This window comes from Erithacus rubecula (genome assembly GCF_903797595.1).
Source record: "Erithacus rubecula genome assembly, contig: SUPER_W_unloc_7, whole genome shotgun sequence".
In the NCBI taxonomy this organism is placed as follows: domain Eukaryota; kingdom Metazoa; phylum Chordata; class Aves; order Passeriformes; family Muscicapidae; genus Erithacus; species Erithacus rubecula.
This window is the reverse complement of record NW_027635497.1, coordinates 134,123-156,119: the sequence shown is the minus strand read 5'-3', so window position 1 is coordinate 156,119 and position 21,997 is coordinate 134,123. Positions and strand designations below refer to the sequence as shown.

The following is a 21,997-nucleotide window of genomic DNA, read 5'->3' as shown; positions in this document are numbered from 1 at the left end:
AATATGTGAAAGGAACAACTATGCAGACACTAAGGTCAGTGGAGAAGGACGGGGAGGAGGTGCTCCAGGCACCAGAGCTGAGACTCCTCTGCAGCCCATGGTGAAGACTATGGTGAAGCAGGCTGTTCCCCTGCAGCCCATGGAAATCCATGGGGATGTCTAGATCCACCTGCAGCCTGTGGAGGAGACCCACACTGGAGCAGGTGGATGCCTGGGAGGAGGCTGTGACCTTGTGGGAGGCCTGTGGAGAGAGGACCCCAAGCCTGAGCAGCCTGTTCTTGAAGGACTGCCCCCCATGGAAAAGTGACTGACATTGCAGCAGTTTGGGGAGGACTGTTGCCCATGGAATGGACTCACGTTGCAGCAGTTCACAGAGATCTGTTGCTTGTGAGATGGACTCGCGTTGGAGAAGTTCATGGAGAACTGTCTCCCACAGGAAGCACCCCACACTGGAACACTGGAACAACTCCTTTCCATGAGCAGTGGGAGAAACAATGTGTGATGAACTGACCAAAACCCCCATTCCTTGTTATGGTAAATGAGACTGATAGTACTGCAGATTTAATCAGCATATGCAGTTGATAACAAGGATGCCCTGGCAAGAGCAAACAGAGCTCTGCCTGCAAGAAGATTGAATCAAGTCTGGCTTATGGGAAATAAGATTTTACTAAGTAGAAATGTAAAGTTTGTCTATGTGATGTTTAACTAGATGATTATAGTAAAATATTACTAGCTTTCCTGAAATGGTATATAATCACATGTAGTGCTCAGTAAATTTGGATTCTGATCACCATTCAGTGTTCCCATCTCTCTCTCATCGTCGATACCCTGTCTCCTTGCACCACTGTGGTAGGAGGTAGAGATGGGAAGGAGGGAGGTGTTAAGGTTTTATTTTACTTCTCATAATCCTATGATTTTGTCAGTAATAAATTAAATTCATATCTCTAATTTGAGTCTGTTTTGCCCATGATGATATTTGATGAGTGATCTCTCTCGGTCCTTATCTCAACCCATGAACCCTTCATTATATTTTCTCTCCCCTGTCCAGCTGTGGAGGGGAGGCATAGAGAGGCTTTGGTAGGTGCCTAGCATCCAGACAGCATCAGATCAACTGAAAGTATGTAAAAGCAAAAACTTCCCTCTAAAATACTTAATTTTATTAGTGAAATGGTACCAAGGACAAGTATGCAAAGAACTTCTTTGCTCTATGCTACTTACACATCAAAAATAAGACAGTTGTAAGACACAGTCCTTCACAGTCTTTCTATAAGCATACAGATTTGTCATTCTTTGATCAAAATAAGCTGCTTACCAATCAACAGCATGTGGCTTAAACATCACAAAAATGAGTGTCTATACTTTACATGGTAAAGCATTTTCTATAGTCTTAAATACACAATCTCAAGAACATAAAATCCTATAAAAAAGAGTGATTAAGCATCTTACAATCAAATTGTGTTACTTTACATTCCCTGTAATATGCTTTTATTTTTCTTTTTTGTTTTTATGGTAAGAATTTCTTGTGCAAAGGAAAAAAAAATTGAAAGCAAATAGTTAATATGGTATTTTTTTTAACTGAAGGAAATAACTGCCCACAAAGTAAGACAAGTAATTTGATTGTATTAAGTTGTTTTAAAAATAATCTATTTGATTTTAGGTATAAATTTTAAAGGTATGACTCTTAAGAAATCTCATGATGAAACTGATTAAATTAGTTCAGAAAGCAGAGGCCATGTTACAGAATCACAGAATGAACTAGGTTGGAAAAGACCTTTGAAATCATGAAGTCCAACCTATGACCTAACCTAACACCTCCTCATCAACTAAACTATGGCACTGAGTGCCATATCCAGTCTTTTTTTAAACACGTCCAGGGACAGTGACTCCACCACCTCCCTGGGCAGAAGACTCCAGTGCACAATCACTCTTAGTGAAGAATTTTTTTCTAATGGCTAACTTAAAGTTCTCTTTGCACAGCTTAAGACTCTGTCTTCTTGTTCAGTGGTTACCTAGGAGAAGAGACTGACCCCCACCTGACTGCAACCACCTTTCAAGTAGTTGTAGAGAATGATAAGGTCTCACCTGAGCCTCTGTTTTTCCAGGCCAAAGAAACCCAGCTACCTCAGCCATTCTTCATAGGGCTTGTGTTCCAAGTCCTTCACCAGCCTTGTTGCCTTCCTCTGGATGTGTTCAAGTGTCTCAATGTCCTTCCTAAACTAAAGGGGCCCAGAACTGGACATAGTATTCAAGGTACTCAAGAACTCACTGTTTTAGCTTGACAAAAATATTTGATTTGTCATTCGCTTCTTACATGCTTTTTATTTAAAGAATGAAAAAAAAATGAACCTACTATATAACTCCTGTGTAAATTAGAACTTTTTTTTAAAATTATTTATCCCCTCAGCTTTGTATACGATTCCTTTTATGTCACCAAACGTGTATCAGAGATGATGATGGAGAGGTAACAATTAAGGCCATCCAAATGTAGATTAAATGTCTAAAGGGCTGTCTTTGATGCAGGTGATCAGAAAATGCTTTGTATTCAGATACTGCTTTTGTACAGTGGTGGCACCTGAAATGCATCTTTGCTTTCACCTATAAATCTCTTTTAGTAATAATAAAAAAAAAAAAAAAAAAAAAAAAAAGGAGTTTTAGTATTTTAACAAGTGAATAAAAAAAATCCTTCTGGGAAATAACTTGCATTCTTGTCTACAGTATTGTGGTGGCAAATAGCAATAGAGATAATGTAAGATTTAGATGAAAATAAGTAATAGCACAAACATTTCTGGAAAATACCACATTATTTTAAGAAGGCACTAAAGCTTCTGCTCATGGTCCCATAGTTTTTTAAACAAATAAGAAAAAAAAAATTTCATAATGGCACCTGTACTATTTGCAGCTGAAGAGATACACTGCAGTATGGCTCAAAACAAAGTTGTAAGTTGTAATAATATCATATAAATGTGCTCACTTCTGGAAGGACAAAAAGGAACAAAGAACCAAAACAACCCCAAAATAGCCTAGTAAGCTAACCTATTATCTTTAACATAGCACTGTTCCTTTTTGGAACAGAAAAGTATCGTGCATTGTTCAAGTACTTTAAAAGAAATAATTATTTTAAGCATAACAGTAAGAAATTGTTTTAAATAAAACCCAATAATCTCAAGCAGTAAGCAAATTAAAAACAAACTAGTCAGTGGGCATTTAACATAAGAATCATAAAACTGTGTTTATGTTTTAAAATAATTTTCATTTATAACAGAAGAAAATGTTTACATTTATGCACTATTTTGAAGCACATCAAACAGTGCACATTGAATGTTTTGTGGATTTTTAACCCAAAAAGTAAACCAATACAAAATGGATGAGCAAGCAGAACTTTAAACAATCTTCGATGCATATATTCAGCTTTTTTATTGATAGTACAGGTTTATGTCTTTCAGTTTCTACTTATTTGTAACAGAAAATGGCAAAACTCAACATAAATCATTTTACAAGTAAGTACAGCCATCATGGTGATCCATGGATTTTCAGACCTGAATAGTTCTGATGTCATTTGCTTTTGCAGGGTATAACTACTGGTCTGTGCTCTCTTGCTTTACAGCAAGAAATTGACACAGCTGTCACTAGAACTGGAAGAGCTACTAGTACTATCACCATGTTCAGGTTGATTATTTTGATATTTTCTTCCTTGTTCTAGGAAATAAAAAGCTTCAGATTTTATCCCTTAGTTGAGTCAGAGGTCCATTTTTTGCTTTAAACCTCCTCCATTTTAATCGAGAGGTTTTTGTCATTTGGTCGACAGTTCCCATTCTGTTGTAGTTTGACTTCACCAAACCCTTCTGTATCTCTATTGCCAACTTCCTTGTCAGTTTCTGAATTCTGATCCTCTTCAGTGTGATCTTTGTCCTACCAAAGATAAAATTATTTTTAAAAAAATTCCCTTAGCCTTACAAGATATGACTTCTAACCAATTACTGGTATTTTGATTGCCTCAATTTTTATATGCCTTGTTTCATCAATTGTCAGAATAGAGGTATCAGGGTTGCTAAAATTTTTTAATTAAAAATTTTTTCTTAAGCATTTTTAATCAGCTGAAGTTAGGCACTCATAATAGCCTGTCACCCAAGAAATCATTGCCGTAAAGTGATCTGTCTATGATGAATATTCAGGTAATAAAGAACAAGCAGTGTCATAGCACCTATGAAAAAAAGCTCCAAAAATCAGGACTTCAACATATTTTAAAAGTATAACAGAATTTCAATTTTTATTTTATATTTTTTGTCAGGTAACTGATAAATTTTAAGAGAGTTCTTGGGTAAAACAATTACTTAAGCATGTGGACAGAGTCACCTAAATCACCTGTTTTATAAAATTTGAATAATTCCGAGTACCACAAACTACTCTTTAGAAGCATGCTGGGTTTTACATTATAAGATTAAACATTTGAAGATGTTTCTTTTCTTAATCAGACCACCTCCTATTTTGCAAGGGGAAAATCCCATACTACTGTTTCCTCAAATCTTCAGCTTTATTCCTGCAGAATCAAATATGCAGTCCCGGACCAAAGCAACCAGGGAGAGGCTGAACTGCAGAATGAAAGTTTATTAAAAATCTTTTCATATCAAAAACCTGTGCTGGTTTTGGCTGGGATGGAGCTAATTTTCTTCATAGGAATTAAAAGATAGGGGAAGGAGGAAGAGGCATTCTGAGCAATGGTGTTTGTCTTCCCAAGTAAATGCTACACATGATGGGGCTCTGCTCTCCTGGAGATGGCTGAATACCTGTCTGCCCATGGGAAGAGGTGAATGAATTCCTTGTTTTCCTTTGCTTGTGTGTGCAGCATTTGCTTTCCCTGTTAAACTGTCTTCATCTCAACCCACGAGTTTTCTCCCTTTTAGTCTTCTGATATTATCCCTCATCCCATCAGGGAGGAGTGGGTGAGAGAGCAGCTGTGTGGTGCTTAGTTGTTGGCCAGGGTTAAACCACGACACAGGCAAACTAACCCTGAACCCTGCTGCTTAGTTATACAATCTCCTTTATGCCTGCCCATACAGATAGGCAGCCAGCCAACTCCTAATATATGGCACAGTACAGAAAAGAGAGAGAAACCAAAACAAAGTGTTTCAGTAACCTATTCACACAAGCTCCATCTTTACTTTGATAAAGAACACAGGGGAAAAAGAAGGGTGAGAAAAAGAAAGATAAAGAAGAGAGGAAATTTCAATAATTGTTTCATTTGCAGAACTCCACTGTTTATCACCTGGTCACACAGCTTACCTTCAAAGTAGTGGTGCTTTTGTCAGATTTCTCCTTTCCCTCTTTTTCTCTACTATTTTTTTTCTTGAAGTACTCCCTTTCTCTTCTTTCATTATTTGTATCTCTTTCTCTTTTTTTCTCTTTCTTGTTTCTGTTTAAGAAAAATTTTACTCAAATCAGAATTTTATCCCACAGCAACAAATGTACTACCAATGCATACTCTGACTGCACTGTAAATTGTACAATAATGTTGGCATCCTGGTTTGCTTTCTTTCAGACAGGTTCAGTCACTTTCAAACAACAAAAATCCCTTCACAAAAACAGGGGAAGAGAGCTAAAGAATGCATGTGTTCAGTACACATGGTATTTGCAAAGAGCTAACAGATTTAAAATTCTCCAGTTGAAAGCATACCAAAGATCAAATGCATAAAGGGCTTTTTGGTCTGTTTTAACTTAGAACTCAATCATACTGACCAACTGAAATTATCTGAAACAACGAATGAAAATGCAGTAAATTAATGAAAATACTTCCAAAATTGTTTTCAATATATGTATCTGTTTATTGAAAAATAGACCTTTTCCTTAGAAATGAAAATTACTAAAGAGCTTCTTCCAAAGTAAAAAACAAAAAACAGAAGAAACACAAATTGAGTTACCTCCTTTCATAACAGCGATCTCTATATCACATTTCAATTTAACAAAAATACTAAAACTTTTTCCTCCTTTGCTTCTCATTAACTTTTATGTTTGTGGCAAACTGACCTTGGAGAAGGAGTTTGTGAAGACTTTTTTTTGGTCGTTTTAGGAGACTTGGAGAGACTTCTACTCTTCCTTTTGCGCCTTTCTCTGGAGGACCAAGAAATTCAAGATCACCAAAGAAGAAAAATAATAAACTCAGCAACTGGATAAAACCAGAAAGCTCTTAAAATTATCTGACACAACTAAGTAAATATTCCCAAATTTAACATTATCTATAACCAATAATATACGAACCATACAAACAAAACAAAAAAAAATTAATATGTTTCAGTTTGATGGAAAAGGAGAGAATGGAAGTGAGAAGTAGGAAAAAAAAGTTGTGTCCTTCCTTTCAGAATTTAGTTTTATGCTTATCCTCACATGCCTGTACTTATATGTGATGACAATGGAAGCACACTGAATTCACTAATCCTGTACTAAGTAAGTTTCTTCAGTCAGGAAAATAATACAATTGAATGAAAAGACACATTAAGACAAAAGGCATAAACTTGAGCAATATAAACTTCAAAAATTAACATTGCAAGCTTAAGATCACTGGAATTCCAGTTCAGCATGACTGAAATTTAATTTCTGAATGCATAAACTAGCATTCATATTGGTTTAGTATCAAGCAGTACAAAATTAATCTCAAGCTCTTGTCAAAATCAAAAGGAAAATGTTAATATATATTGCTTTCCTAGCAGTCTGTTATAAATAACTATGTAGTTATTGTCTTTAGCTATTATTAGCTTTTGTAAATTATTTTGATAGAGTACAGTTTGTAATGTCTTTTGATATAGTATAATTTGTCAGCCTTTTATATTTAATAGCCTAATCCCTGTATAGGTTGTATATCTTAGTGTGATAAATATATATTGTAGTTTAGGCTTTCACAAAATATTAGAGGCTATATACTGTGCATTATAACAGAAACTTTTGCAGAAGTAATCATAGTTTTAAAATAATAACTAATACCTTTATTTTTGTAACTGACTGACAACAGTGAAATACCTAATGTTGATTGAAAGTACTTGTAAAAATAGCTAGAACATCTGTATGATAAGATAACATTGAAAAGAGCTAGACAAATAACACCAAAAGCACAAGGAAGAATATACCACTGACCCTTCAGATATCAATAACTGTCAAACCACAGACCAGGGGGTCTCATGAGGAAATAATATACAAGACTTTCAAAATCACATCTATATTGTAGTATGTACTCTAAGAAGATGAGGTCAAGGGTCAAACTAAGATAAAGAATTCTCAGAACATGTAAACTCAAAGGAATGCTTGAATATGTATAATATTCATTAATATGAATTTGACCAATGCAATGAAAAAGTATATAAGAAGAATTGTTATAGTTAACAGTGAGCTTTTGGCAAATTGCCAAAGCACTCCAGTGCTAGATTTTGTCCCTTTTATGCTTTATTAAACTTTTAAAAATTTTTAAGAGTGAACTTTATTTCTCACAAGTCCATGCTCATCAAACATATGCATTATTCTATAACACACTGAAGAGCTCTTAGTATTTTACAAAACAGCTGTTTTATACAGATGTGTGAAATTTGATGAAGTTGCTGTTATGGACTCTGATCTCAAATAGAACAGAATAGTACATTAAATAACTGGTTGCAAACATACCAAGGCACATTAAAATAAAGTAAAAATTGAACAAGTAAAAGCTTCATTCAACATAAAAATACTACCTATCTATCAAAGATGACTCTTTCCTATCACCTCTTCGTAGGGCAGGAAAAGCAGACAGGAAGAACCAACAAAGACAACAGGGAAGTTAAAAATGAATTGTCAGGCCATTTTAAGATACAACACAAAAGTTACACTTATGCGTACCAGCTTTTGCAATTCCCACTGATTTTCTTCAATATTTAGGAAGGCCAAAAAAACAACAGTTATTAAATAAATTACAAAAGCATATATTAAGGTATACCTAGTATCACTATTTGGATTCATACACTGACAGTATCATCTAGTTTGATCTCCTGGTGCTACACAGGACAAAAGTTCATAACTATTTTTTTCAGCAAGTTCTTAAGTTTGATTAAATTTTTGGTAAACAAAAATATAAAGTGGCCTCAAAATCATGGAAAGAACCCCTACAATCATTGATCAGCTGTTCACTGTTTAACATGCACTTCATCTTGAACATCCTCACATTTATCATCACCTTTTTTCAAATGGGGGACATTGGAAATTAATATATTGTTCTGACAATGCTCCCACTTGGTCTACATTGAGTACATCCCCTTTATTTTGTTTTCCTGCATACATATCTGTGAGCAACCAAGTAAGTGCCCTAGTAATTGTGTTACAACTATAAACTGTTTATTAATTAAATCTAATTTTCAGTTTCTGCTTTTCATATTTTAAGTTGAAGAACTTGTCTGACACTATTCCTACCTCTACCTTATATTTGTCTATAAAAAGATTTTTATGTACCTGTTTTTATTCACACTCTTAAGGAACACTAATACAGAAAAATTTATGGAAAAATAGTTTGAGAATTTTGATACTGATTTCGTGACTCTAAAACATATACAAAACTAGCATTCTTGTCTCAAAGGAAAATTTCCACAGGGTAATGACTGGAGCCAACTTCCTCCTGATTTAAATAAAGTCCACTAGAAATCACTCCAAGATTTGCCTTAGACCAATATCAAGTCTAGCAGTGCTAGAATTTTTTTAATTTTGAGACAGACAGAAGCTTTGAGGCAGAGATATTTCACAACACCTGTCTCTGACTAGTACTTGGAAGAATGGTGGTAGTGTGGAATAACTACCCTTCTACTTCATTCTTTTGAGTATTGAGTAATACATTCTGTGCAGGTAGCTCAGTGTGCAGCTGCAGCGAGAGCTTCAGATTCAACTCTGGGTGGTGGGAAATAGTGGGAGCCCCAGGAAGAGGCTGTGGACTGGCACTGACCTTTTGCACAACAAAGGGCACAGAGACCTGTAGCACCAGCCAAGTGACCGGACACTCAGAGACACAGCAGGAGCTGAGGACTCCACAGGAAGACCCCAGACTAATGTGCAGATAGACTAGAAGGATATAAAAGCCCAGGGATTTGGTTGCTCGGGGTCCCTCCTTGGAGGCACCAACTTAAAAGCTGTTTCTGTGTTACTGCGCCATGAATAAATTGTTTTAAGGAATCAGATGTCTGAGACTCTGCTATGGGAAACCTGGGATTGATCCAGTAACAAAACTGTATGAGAGTGGGGTGTGTAAAAAACACAGTAAACTTGCTTATCAACAACCTGGACAAAGGGATAGAATGTACCCTCAGTAAGTTTGCTGATAATGCAAAACTGGAGGGACTGGATGATACACCTGAAAGCTGTTGCCATTCATCAGGACTTTGATAGTCTGGAAAGTTGGGTAGACAGAAGCCTAATGAGGTTCAACAAGGGTAAGTGTAGGGTCTTGCACCTGGGGAGGAATAGCCCCAAGGACCGGTACAGGCTGGGGCTGACCTACTAGAGAGCAGCTCTGTGGAGAAGGACCTGAAAGTCTTGATAGATGACAAGTTGACCATGATCCAGCAGCATGCCCTTGTGGCCAGGAGGGCCAACGGTATGCTGGGGTGCATTGGGAAGAGTGTGGTCAGCAGGTCGAGAGAGGTGATCCTTCCCCTCTATTCAGCCCTACTGAGGACATATCTGGAGTGCTGTATCCTCAGTACAAGAAAGAAAAGGAGTTACTGGAGATGGTCCCATGGACGGACACTAAGATGATGGGGGGATCTGGAGCATCTCTCTTATGAGGAGACACTGGAAGCTGGGCCTCTTTAGTCTAGAGAAAGAAGACTCAGAGAGGATATCATTGTTACATATAAATATATCCAAGGCAGGTGACAAGAGAATGGTGACAGACTCTTCAGTGGAGCCCAGTGACAGAACCAGGAGCAATGGCCATAAACTAAAACACAAGAAGTTTCATCTCAACATGAGGAAAAACTTCTTTATATTGTGGGTGGAAGAGCACTGGAACAGGCTGCCCAGAAAGGTTGTGGATTCTCCCTCTCAGGAGACATTCAAAACTCACCTGGACACATTTGTGTGTAACCTGTTCTAGGTGACTCTGTGTTCCAGTGCAGTCTAGATCAATCCACAGCAGATTGTGTGGGGCTGTGTTTCCACCCCTGGGGCAGTTGGTTCCAGGTGTATTGGATGCCCCTCCAAGTGAAAGCAAACTGTGGCCTGCATTCTGCTGCCAGAGAGATTGAGAAAAACACATTAGTGATATCAGTTGTGGCACCATTTGGCTGCTTTTGATTCCAGCTCATACTGAAGTTCCAACATGTCTGGTACAGCAGCACTCAGAGGTGGTGTGACTTCATTCAGGCCACAATAGTCTACCGTCAGCCTCCATTTCCCATTAGACTTTCACACTGGCATATGGATCTGTTAACGGGTGAGTGAGTCCTGCTGATCATTCCTTGGCTCTCCAGTTGACGAATTAGTTAATGGATGGGAGTTACAGAGTCTCAGTTGGTGCGCTATTGCCACCGATGCACTGTCCTGGTAGCAATTGGTATTTGCTGATCTTTATCCTGCAGCAATCCCACGATGAAGGGATGGATCTTCTGAGAGGCCAGGCAGGGTGGTTAACTTTGATCTTTTCTGTATTCACAGTAGCTACACCAAAAGCCCATCAATACCCTTTTGGATCATTGATCAGGATCATCTCCTGAGGAAGTCGATGCCAAAGATACAAGGCACCTCAGGGCCAGTTAAAATGGTGGGCTTTTCCCATCTGTCCCCTGTTAAGCTCACCTCAGCCTCTAATACAGACAACTCCTGCCCCCCCTGTGTCACTCCAGAGATGCAGATGGATTCCACACTCCTGTGCCTTGATGGCATCAGTGTGCACTGTGCACCAGTATCTACTAAAGATTTATACTTCTGTGGATCTGATGTGCCAGGCCATCAAATACACACAGTCCAGTATATCCAGTCATCCTTTTCCTCCTCCTGGCTGAAGGCAGGGACCCTCTGTTCCTGTTCCTGGTCAGAGTATTCACTGTCTGACTTTTGGGATGCCAGATCAAAAGTGTCCTCACCAGGGTTAAAGGAAGTGTTTTCAGATCTTTTATGTCTGGGAGATTACTGATTGCCTTCTTGTTTCTCTGCAGCAACTACACAGAGTCATTTTGGATGACCCTTTCTTAACAGTTCTCTTCCCTCTCAGTTCACAGAAACGTCCTCCCAGCTTAAAGGTGGGTTCACCTTCCCATTTCCTCATGCCCTCCCTCTGATCATGCAGAAAGAACCAAAGTTCGCCACATGGCCTGAGCTTGGGACTTCCCTCTGATCACAGCAGGAGAGAACCGATCTCTTGGGCTGCCCCTAAAAGCTGGGATGCTGGTTTGTAGGGATAAAGAAGTACCCAGAGTTTCTTCTACATTTCAGAGCCAGGAGGATGCCATCTCTACAGCTGGTGTATCCATTTGTGGATAATACAATGATACCAAGCTGATGGAATATGATGCAGGGGGGCTTTGAACCACCTTCCTCCATATGGCCATTGTGCAAGGGACATCCTCTGGATCTTTAGGGACTCTGGCACTTTTTAGATTACTATAGATGATTTCCAGCACTGCTACTTCTCTTAAGTACCTTTGTCTGTAGTGGTCCACTTCCCTGGGGAGTTCACAAGATCTTCCTTAAATAGATATCTTGCCCTCACGCTTGAGACAAGCCATTTCCAAAGGCTGCAAATTGCTACTTCCTTTCCAATTCCTCTTTAAATTTCCTGATCTTTAGCAAGGGATCCCAGCTGTGGAGCTGGGAGCTTCACGATGTTCTAACTGCTGACTGTTGGCCCCATTATCCCAGCACCGAAGCAGCCAGGCAGAAATCTGCTCACCTTGCTGGCAGCTGTAATCTTTTCGCAAGTCTCGAAGTTCTGATGAGGTCAGGGACCAAGTAACTTCAGTTTCCCATTTGATTTGCCTCACTCCTTTAAATTTATTTGTTGAAGGGCCTTCCTCTTGATCTAATCCCTCCTTTCCTACTGTTACTTTCTCTTCTTCTTCTTCCCTTACTAATCAGCAGTATGGACGTGCAACTTGCCATGTCCATTTTTTTGTTTTCACTGCTGGGGCAATTACTGTAGTTGCTGTGATTTGAGTTCCTGTCTCAGCCATATTGTCCTCAAATGCAGTTTGGATTCCTGCCTCAACTATAGTCCTGTGAGACTACTGAACAGTGGCTCGGTGGGCACAGGCCGGGCTCTAGTACAGGGCAAGAAGCTGATGATTTTCGTGGGGGTAAACAAGGCACCCTTCTATCAGTTGACAGGTAAGTTTATTAGTGTTGTTTACCTGTTTGGGTGTAAAGTCCCAGGCAATGGGAGGTGATAACTACCCTAGGAACCTGCCCAAATTTTTTCCACGAAGCCTGCCACCCAGGAACTGGATGCCTCAGGGCAGATTTCAATAGCTCCTCACCTAAAGGTTGTTTAATCTTACACCAAGATGATGACAGATTGCATGAATTCCATAGCATACCAACAGTATTAGCTAATATTATTAATAGTATTAAAAAGCTTACATAAGGATGAGCAAAGACCATAGAAGTCTGCAGTATAAAACCATTCATATCCACCCTGGGCAGGGAGAAGGAGCTGTATTCACTTATCATCATTGTTTCTCTTAACATGTTCCCAAACTCAGCAAAACAAAGTGATAAGTAGTGCAGCTGACAAACACTGTCCCACATAGGAGCTTGCTACTTGATAAATACTATTTACCATTTACTATAGCATGCAATACATATATGTATAACTGCCTGTATTTTATCCCACATTTGGGCACCAAAAGGACTTTAGTGGTTTGACCTTGTCTGGGTGCCAGGTGTCCAGTAAGTTGCTCTATCACTCCCCAGTGGGACAGGGGAGAGAATAAGATGGAAAACAACTAGTAGGTTGGGATAAGGCAGTTTTCTAAAGCAAAGGAAAAAAACAAACGAATATTTGCACACACATAAGCAAAGGGAAAAGTAAATCCCTACTTCCCATCAGCAAGCAATGTTCAGACACTTCCCGGGAAACAAGGCTTCAGCATGAGTAGCAGTTGCTCCAGAAGGCAAACACTGACGAATAACTAATGCTCACCCGTTCCTCCTCTCTCTCTTAGCTTTTGTATCTGAGCTGATGCCATAAGGTATGTAATATCCCTTTGGTTAATTTGGGTCAGCTGGCCTGGTTGTGTCCCCTCCCAGGCTCTTGCCCACTCCCAGCCCCTTGATGGGGGGAAGGAATGTTAGAGGGACAGCACTGCTCAGCAGTAGCTAAAACACTGGTGTGTTATCAACACATTTCCAGCTACCAATGCTAAGCACATCATTGTGAGGGCTAAGGAACAATGAACTCTATCTCAGTCAGATCCAATACACCCTGAGTTGGCAGGAGGGTTGGACTAGATGAGCTCCAGAGATCCCTTTCAACCCTAATGAGTCTGTGATTTTGTGGGGAATCAAGCAGGGCATCCAAAAGCATTTGTTATATTAGGTATGGAGCCACTGGTCACAATATTGCTTGGTCTGTTCATGTGGTTGTGGTACCTCAGCTGTGGAAAGACTGTCCAAGACAGCAGACAGATTTGCAAGACTTGAGAGAGTTAGAGACGAAATGTCCCATGCCCCATCAGTATGGACCAGAGTCGGCTACTGGTAGCAAGCACCCCCTGCTTGAGAAGAGAGGGTACACACCACGAGGTAACCTGTGGTTTTACCTGTGTGACCACAGAGAGGACATGAGGTAATGGGATGGAAAACCCACCTCTGCCCTAGCAGCATGGGTACGTGAGTTGAGAGGAAGGACAAGCACTGCAGGAAATTCTTCAAGGATAAATGTTGCTCCAGTTTCCAGTGAGCAAGTCCTCGGACAGAATAGAAGGGATGATGTTACTTCTGATACTCTTGAAGGGACCTCCAGGTCATATTTACCAAGAAGTGCGAAACAAGTACTATGACCAGAACTAGAGGCACCCTGCCCCCAGCCAGGTGGAGGAAAGGGACAATCGAATCTGTTAGACTGTGAGGATCTGATGGCCTGGCACATCAGACTCACAAGAGTATAAGGCATTAGTTGACATTGGTGCACAGTGGACCCTGATGCCATCAAGATATTTAGGGGCAGAATCCATCTCTATTTCTGGGGTGACAGGGGGATCCCAACAGCTGACTGTACTGGAAGCTGAAGTGAGGCTGACAGAGCAAATGGTAAAAACACCCCATTGTGACTGGTCCAGAGACCCCGTGCATCCCTCACACAAATTACCTGAGGAGAGGGTATTTCAAGGACCCAAAAGGACATCACTACGATTTTGGGGTAACTGCTGTGGAGACAGTGAAAATTAAACAGCTGAATACTTTGCCTGGGCTCTCATAAGACCCTTCTGCTGTGGGACTGATGAGGGTTGAAGAACAACAGGTACTTATCCCTATACAAAACAGTGTACCATCAGCAATACCGCACTAACCGGGACTCCATGGCCCCTGTCCGTGAGATGATTTGTGAACTGGAGAGCCAGGGAGTGGTCACCAAGACTCACTCACCCTTTAATAGTCCTCTATGGCCAGTGCATAAGTCCAATGGAGAGTGAAGACTGAGAGTAGACTATTGTGGCCTGAACAGTCACACCACTGCTGAGTGCTGCCGTGCCAGACATACTGGAACTTCAGTATGAACTGGAGTCCAAGGCAGCAAGGTGGTATGCCACCATCAACATTATTAATGCATTTTTCTCCATTCCTCTGGCAGCAGAGTGCAGGCCACAGTTTGCATTCACCTGGAAGGGTGTCCAGTACACCTGAAATCAACTGCCCCAGGGGTGGAAACAGCCCTTCCATTTGCCATGGACTGATCCAGACTGCACTGGAAAAGGGTGAGGCTCCAGAACATTTGCAACACATTGATGATATCATGTGGGGCAACACAGCAGAAGTTTTTGAGAAAGAGGAGAAAATATTCCAGATTCTGCTGAAGTCCAGTTTTGCCATAAAGCAGAGTAAGGCCAAGGGACTTGCTCAGGAAATTCAGTTTTAAGGAATAAAATGGCAAGATGGACATCATCAGATTCCAATGGATGTGGTCAACAAAATAGCAGCTATGTTCCTACCAACCAGCAAGAAGGAAACACAAGCTTTCCTAGGCACTGTGGATTTTTGGACAATGCATATTCCAGAATACGGTCAGACTGTAAGCCCTCTCTACCTTCTGGCAAGTTGGGTGTTGAACAACAATAAGCTGTTGAACAAATTAAACATAAGATTGTTCATACAGTAGCCCTTGGGCCAGTCAGGACAGGACAAGATGTGAAAAATGAAATCTACACTGCATCTGGGGAGATTGGTCTTTCCGGAAGCCTCAAGCAAAAATACTCAAGAAGACTCAAGGACACAAAAGATCCAAGGTCTGCTACACTCCAAGTGTAAAAGAGATACTGGCAGCTTATAAGGGGGTTGGAGTGTACGTTTAGAAGGGATTACCAGCAACCTTGCCCCTGATAAATCACAGTTGTACTAATTACCAAGAGGAACAGCCTTGCCCTTAATGGGTTGCAGCTGTGACTAATAAAGATAAGTGTGATGAAAGAGGTGGGTTGGGTAGGCAGGGAGGATCCTGGAGGAAGAGGACCTTAAAAACTAGAGGAGCCCAAAGGAAGAAGAAGAAGAAGAAAACAAAACAGAGAGTTGCTGCAGTAAAAGGTCTGCTATGAGGTCAGTCTGGGTTTGATGGAGTTGGAGCCTGCAGTCAGAGGCAGCAAGGAAATACTTTTAGTCATAGTCCAGCTGGCAGAGTCTGCAGTTGGACCCTACAGTAGGAGCCTGCTGTAGTCAGTCAGGATGGCTGAGCTCTAAATAATAAACTGGGACCCTTTTCATATTGCTAAATGAGACTATGTGTCTTGGCTCATTTCTACCCCTAATGAGAGGTCTGCTGCAACATTGGAGTTACTTCAGAAGTGATTGGCACTGAAGTGCAGCTTCTCTGAACACCCTGACTGCCAGAGCTCGGCTGGATGCCCAGAAGGAAAGTCCCTGCAACACATCATGCCACTGATGTTACCTGGAGTAAGTGGTTTGCTCTGATCACATAGCGAGGTTGAATAGGAAACCCCACTCACCCAGGGATCTTGGAAGTCATGAACTGGCCCAAAGGTGAAACTTTCATATTATCATCAGAAAAGAAGGTAAAACATGCAGAGGAGGCCCCACCATATAATCAGCTACCAGAAAATGAAAAGCAATACACTGTCTTTAATGATGTTCCTGCCATATTGCAGGGATACATTGAAAATGGAAAGCTCCCACATGGAGTCCTATGCATTGAGTTGTGTAAGCTATTGAGGGATATGGTGGGTCAAGTCAGGTTGCAGATGTGAAAGATGTCCAGCTGGCTTTACATATCACTGAATAAGAGAAATGGCCAGCACTCTACCTCTGCACTGACTTGTGGATGGTAGGAAATGTTCTGTGTGAATGGCTGGATCAATGGAAAAAGACCAATTGTCAGCGTGGAAGTAAACCTATCCGAGCTGCAGAATTGTGGCAAGACAGTGCTGCCAAGATAGAGTTGGCAGTAAAAGTACATAATATAAATTCACATGTACCAAACAGCCAGGCTACAGAAGAACATTGCAACAATGGACAGGTGGATCAGGCTGCCAAGATTAAAGCATCTCAGGTGGATCTGGACTGGTATCATAAAGGTGAATTGTTTCTGGCTTGGTGGGTCCATGACACCTCAGTTCATCACGGAAGAGATACAACATACAGATGAGTTCGTGACTGAGGGGTGGACTTAACCATGGACATGATCTCCCAGGTTACCCACAGCTGAAACATAAGCTGTGGTCAAGCAGGTAAAGCCCCTGGTAGACAATGGTCAAAATATATATATGGGGAGGTGTAGCAGATGGATTACATTATACTCCCACAGACCCATCAAGGCAAGCACTGTATGCTTACTGTGGTGGAAACAACCATTGGATTGTTGGAGAGGTACTCTGCAGTACACCACTGCCCAGAACACTATCTTAGACCTTGAAAAGCAAGTCCTGTGGTGACATGGCACCTCAGAAATAAGTGAGTCAGATGATGGGGCTCATTTAAAAAATAGCTTCATAGACACCTTGGCCAGAGAGTATGATACTGAGTGGGTGTATCATATTCCCTATACATACAATGGACTGTTAAAAACCACATTGAAAGCAATGGGTAGTGGGACCTTCAAACATTGGTATTGTGTTGGGGGCTGGGTTTTTTGTTCCACTTTAAAGAGTTTTTCTTATTATCATGCTAACAGCGTCTGCCGGGTTACACCCATGCTCTTTTGATGACTCTAGAAAAAAAAGTAGGTGGGGGCTGGCTTCCGGGGGGGGGGGGGGGGGGGGGAGGCACTCATGCTGGGAAGAGGAGGACCAACCCACCCCCCCCTATCCCCCCCCCCGGGCTACAGCACATGCAGCCGGAACACAGGGGAGTCAGAGCAGATGCTCTGTGGTCAACTGCCCTGCATATCCCCCGCTCCAGCCTACTATCTCTGAGGACACAGCTGACCACTAGGACGCAAACGGTGAGTGAGGAGCCTGCTCCCACCTGAGCCACAGCGCAGCCGCAGCTTCCCGCCTCGGCATAGCGGCACTGCAGCTAAAGAAAGGACTGGAACTGAGTTATCTGTTCTGTTGGTAATATTAATAACTGCTGTTGTTTCTACATGTACGGTTAGATATATTAGTAAAAGAGCTGTTATTCCTACCCCCTTGTCTCTGTCTTAGAGTCCTTGATTCAAACAAAAATAATACTTGGAGGGAGTGGAATTAAAGTCTCCATTCCAAAGGAAAATTTCTGCCTTTGTCAAAAGACACCTGTCCTTCAAACCAGGACAGATTTTGGTGCCCAAACGTGGGACAAAAAGCATTGAGAGGGAGTTAAGACAGGAGTAAAAGCTCTATTAAGTGGCAACATATTGTCCGGTTTAATCTGGTTTGGGCTCCATGTGGTCACAGATATCTCCCTCCCATTTGCAAGCCCTTATTTAAATATGGGGCCCCTCACCAAACTTATTGTAGCTACTATCTGTTTCATTTGGTGACTTGATTATGTCAGGAATTCATGGTGTTTTATTTATTTCTAGGAAGTGGCCACATGAATCCAGAGCTATCGTACTCTAACTGTGTGTTTCTGGGGTTATTTCAATAATGGTACTGTGAGGTAATGAATGTAAGGGAAATTTTCTCCCAACTCATCACCCTGTTTTTTGAGGCTACCCCACCAGTTATCAAGGATTTCAGATCTGCTTTAATTGCTAATCTTAATATACAGTGGCTAGTGTTGCTGATAGGCCTGTTATACTTAGCTTTCAGAAACAAGGTGTTGGGTGTTGAGTGTTTTTCTATTACTGTGTCAATTGAAAGAATTTTTCCCATTATCATGCCAATGGAGCTGGCTGGGTTACACCCAGGATCTCTGATGACTCTAGACAAAAGGGGTTAGTTGCAGCAGCTCTCAGAGCGGCCTCTCAGGCTTCCGAGAGGGGACTTGTGTTTCCGGCGAGCGGGGAGGAGGACGCCCGGATCTTCAGCCCACGCGGCCGAACACAGGAGAGAAAGACCCTCTGCGATCACCTGCCCTGCATCTGCCCCATTCCAGCCTCCTGCCTCTGCGGACATAGCTGATCACCCGGACACACACGGTGAGCGAGGAGCCGCTGCTCCAGCCCGTTCCCACCCGAGACCGGCGTGGCCGCTGCCGCCCCCTCCCACCTCCGCTCCCACCTGCCCTCTGCAGTTGCAGGACTGGGACTAAGCACAGAGACAGCGTGCTTGCATCTAAAGAAGGGACTGAAACACAGTTATCTATTCTGTTCTGTTAGCAATTTTAACAACTGCTGTTGTTTTCTGCTTGTACGGTTAGATATACTAGTAAAAGAGCTGTTATTCCTACCCCCTTATCTCTGCCTCAGAGTCCTTGATTCAAACAATTATAATACTTGGGGGGAGTGGAACTAAAGTCTCTATTTCAAAGGGAAACTTCTGCCTTTACTGGCAGACACCTGTCCTTTCAAACCAGGACACAAGGGAATATTGGCTTGGATAACAACTCTGATACCTACCCAAGGAAAGAGATGCAGTCCTAGAACCTGCCTCTGCCCCAGGGACTAGGGATGTTGCCCCAGAACCTGCCCCAGATACAAGGGATGTTGCCCCAGAGCCTACCCCTGCCCAACAGACTAGGAATTCTGCCCCAGAGCCTGATGCTGCCCCACAGCCCACCACAGAAATGAACCACCCGGAGTGGGTGGGGGTTCTAGTGAAGGAGATAGGCCAGATGTTGAAGGAGCACTTTTCCCCAGCTGGTGAGAAACACTCCCCCTGCCCTAAAGTGGTTCCAGCTGGATCACAGGGGTGGCCACAGACAGCAGCAGTTGCCCCTGTGGAAACTAGAAAATCTAAAATTAAAATGAGGCACCTAGATAATGGGGATCAGCAAGGAGGGCCCTCACAACCAGAAAGGGAGCCAGAGGTTGAGATCGTCACGGAGTACTTCTCATACGATAGTCTCCATAATCTGCATAAAGACATTGCACAGCGGGGCCGTGAGCCTATTACAATTTGGTTACTCTGGGTCTGGGACCTTACTGGAACAGGTGTACAACTGGATGGAACTCAGGCCAGGAATTTGAGATCCTTGGCCCAGGATTCAGGTGTGGACCAGATATTTGTAAGGGAGCAAGGCCTCCTTTCCCTCTGGGACTGGCTTTCAATGAGTGTGAGAGAGAGGTTTGTCCACAGAGAGAGAATGCAGGAGCACCACCGTAGAATCCGCTGGGAGACCCTTGAGGAAGGGATCCAGCAGCTGAGAGAAGCGGCAGTATTGGAGGTACTCTGGGGGAGGGATGGACAGCATGACAATGACTCTGACAAGATAAGGTGCACAGGGCAGATGTTGTAGAATTTGGCAACCTTGGCTTCATCTCAATATATCACCTTCATAGCAATGATTAATGCTGATAACCACCCAGAGACAGTGTGTTCTGTTGCCAACAAACTCGGAAATTTTGAGAGCATGATGAATGGCCCAATGCAAGCCAATGTCTCTGCTGTGGCTAGGGACCTCCAAGAGGACCAAGATAGGATGAGGTATACAAGGGAGGAGATGAGGGAGGAGATACAGGAGGAGATAGGGAAGATCAGTGCGGCATCAGTACGAGTCACAGGCCACAAATCTAGAACCCAACGCCCCCCAGTTAGGGAGAGAGGGTACACCCCATGTGCTGACCTGTGGTTCTTCCTGCGAGACCATGGGGAAGACCTGGGAAAATGGCATGGGAAACCCACTTCTGTCCTGGCAGCACAGGTACGTCAGATCAGGGAGGGAAATGCTAACCGAGGGAACCACACTAAAATGAAGGTAGCCTCAACCTCCAACAGGCAAGGTGCAGGGTATTACAGCAAGGAGGATGATCTGTCAGATCCCCTGGAAGGAACCTCCACTATGTATGCCCAGGAAAGAAATAATAACCAGGGCTAGAGGGGCTCTGCCTCTAGCCAGGGAGAGGCATGGGATGACAGGTTCTATTGGATAGTGTGGGTGCGATGGCCTGACACATCAAAGCCACAGAAACATAAAGTGCTAGTTGATACTGGTTCCCAATGCACCCTCATAACATCAGAACATGTGGGGAAGGTACCTGTTTCCATTGTTGGGGTGACGGGGGGGATCACAGAAATTCACTTTGCTGGAAGCTGAGATTAGCCTGACAGAAAAGGGGTGACAGAAACATCCAATTGTAACTGGCCCAGGGGCACCGCGCATTCTAGGGATGGTCTTCTTCAGGAACGGCTGCAACAAAGACCCAAAGGGACTCAGGTGGGCTTTTGGAATAGCTACTGCAGAGAGCATTAAGCAGTTGAACACCTTGCCTGGACTGTCAGAAAACCCATCTGCAGTAGGACTTCTGACAGTGACAGAGCAACAGGTACCAATTGCCACCATGACAGTGCACCGCTGGCAGTACCGGAAAAATCGAGATGCTGTGATCCCCATCCGCATGATGATCCGTGAGCTGGAGAGCCAAGGGGTGGTCAGAAAAACCCACTCACCCTTCAACAGTCCCATCTGGCCTGTGTGCAAGTCTGATGGAGAATGGAGACTGACTGTGGACTATCGTGCATTGAATGAAGTGACTCCACCACTGAGCGCTGCGGTGCCAGACATGCTGGAGCTCCAGTACGAGCTGGAGTCCAAGGCAGCACGGTGGTATGCCACCATTGACATTGCCAATGCATTCTTCTCCATTCCTTTGGCAGCAGTGTGCAGGCTTCAGTTTGCTTTCACCTGGAGGGGCGTGCAGGACACCTGGTACTGACTGCCCCAGGGGTGCAAACACAGCCCCACCATCTGCCAAGGACTGATCCAGGCTGCTCTGGAAAAGGGTGAGGCTCCAGAACATTTGCAGTACATCGATGACATCATTGTGTGGGGGAACATGGCAATGGAGGTATTTGAGAAGATCATCCAGATTTTGCTGGGAGCTGTTTTTGCCATGAAAAAGAGCAAAGTCAAAGGACCTGCCCGAGAGATCCATTTCCTGGGAGTCAAGTGGTAAGATGGATGGTGCCAGATCCCCACGGAAATTATCTCTAAGGTCACTGCAATGTCTCCACCAACAAGCAAGAAGGAAACACAGCTTTCCTAGATGCCATAGGCTTTTGGAGAATGCACATCCCTGAATACATCCAGATTGTGAGCCCTCTCTACCTGGTCACTCGCAAGAAGAATGATTTCCACTAAGGCCCCAAACAACAGCAAGCCTTTGCCCAAATCAAACAGGAGATCGCTTATGCAGTAGCCCTGGGCCCAATCAGGACAGGACCAGATGTAAAGAATGTGCTCTACTCTGCAGCTGGGAACCATGGTCTGTCCTGGAGCCTTTGGCAGAAGGTGCCTGGTGAGACCTGAGGCCGAC

At 42.7% G+C, this 21,997-nt stretch overlaps 1 protein-coding gene across 3 annotated transcripts in view; it reads right to left on the bottom strand.

Moving 5' to 3' along the window:
- Positions 1–3,396: 3,396 nt before the first annotated feature.
- The window catches only part of LOC306816719 (uncharacterized protein), an 82,852-nt gene continuing 64,251 nt past the window's right edge, over positions 3,397–21,997 (bottom strand). The window contains exons 10-11 of one of the 3 annotated variants that reach the window (XM_079333152.1): positions 5,281–5,410; positions 3,397–3,909 (exon numbers count right to left, since the gene is read on the bottom strand). In XM_079333152.1, the coding sequence (XP_079189278.1) occupies positions 3,757–3,909; positions 5,281–5,410 (283 nt within the window). In that variant the 3' untranslated portion in view covers positions 3,397–3,756. Of the gene's footprint in view, positions 3,910–5,280; positions 5,411–6,057; positions 6,106–10,063; positions 10,229–21,997 lie in introns of those variants that run through there. The other 2 variants (XR_013777762.1, XR_013777763.1) reach the window with 2 other exon arrangements.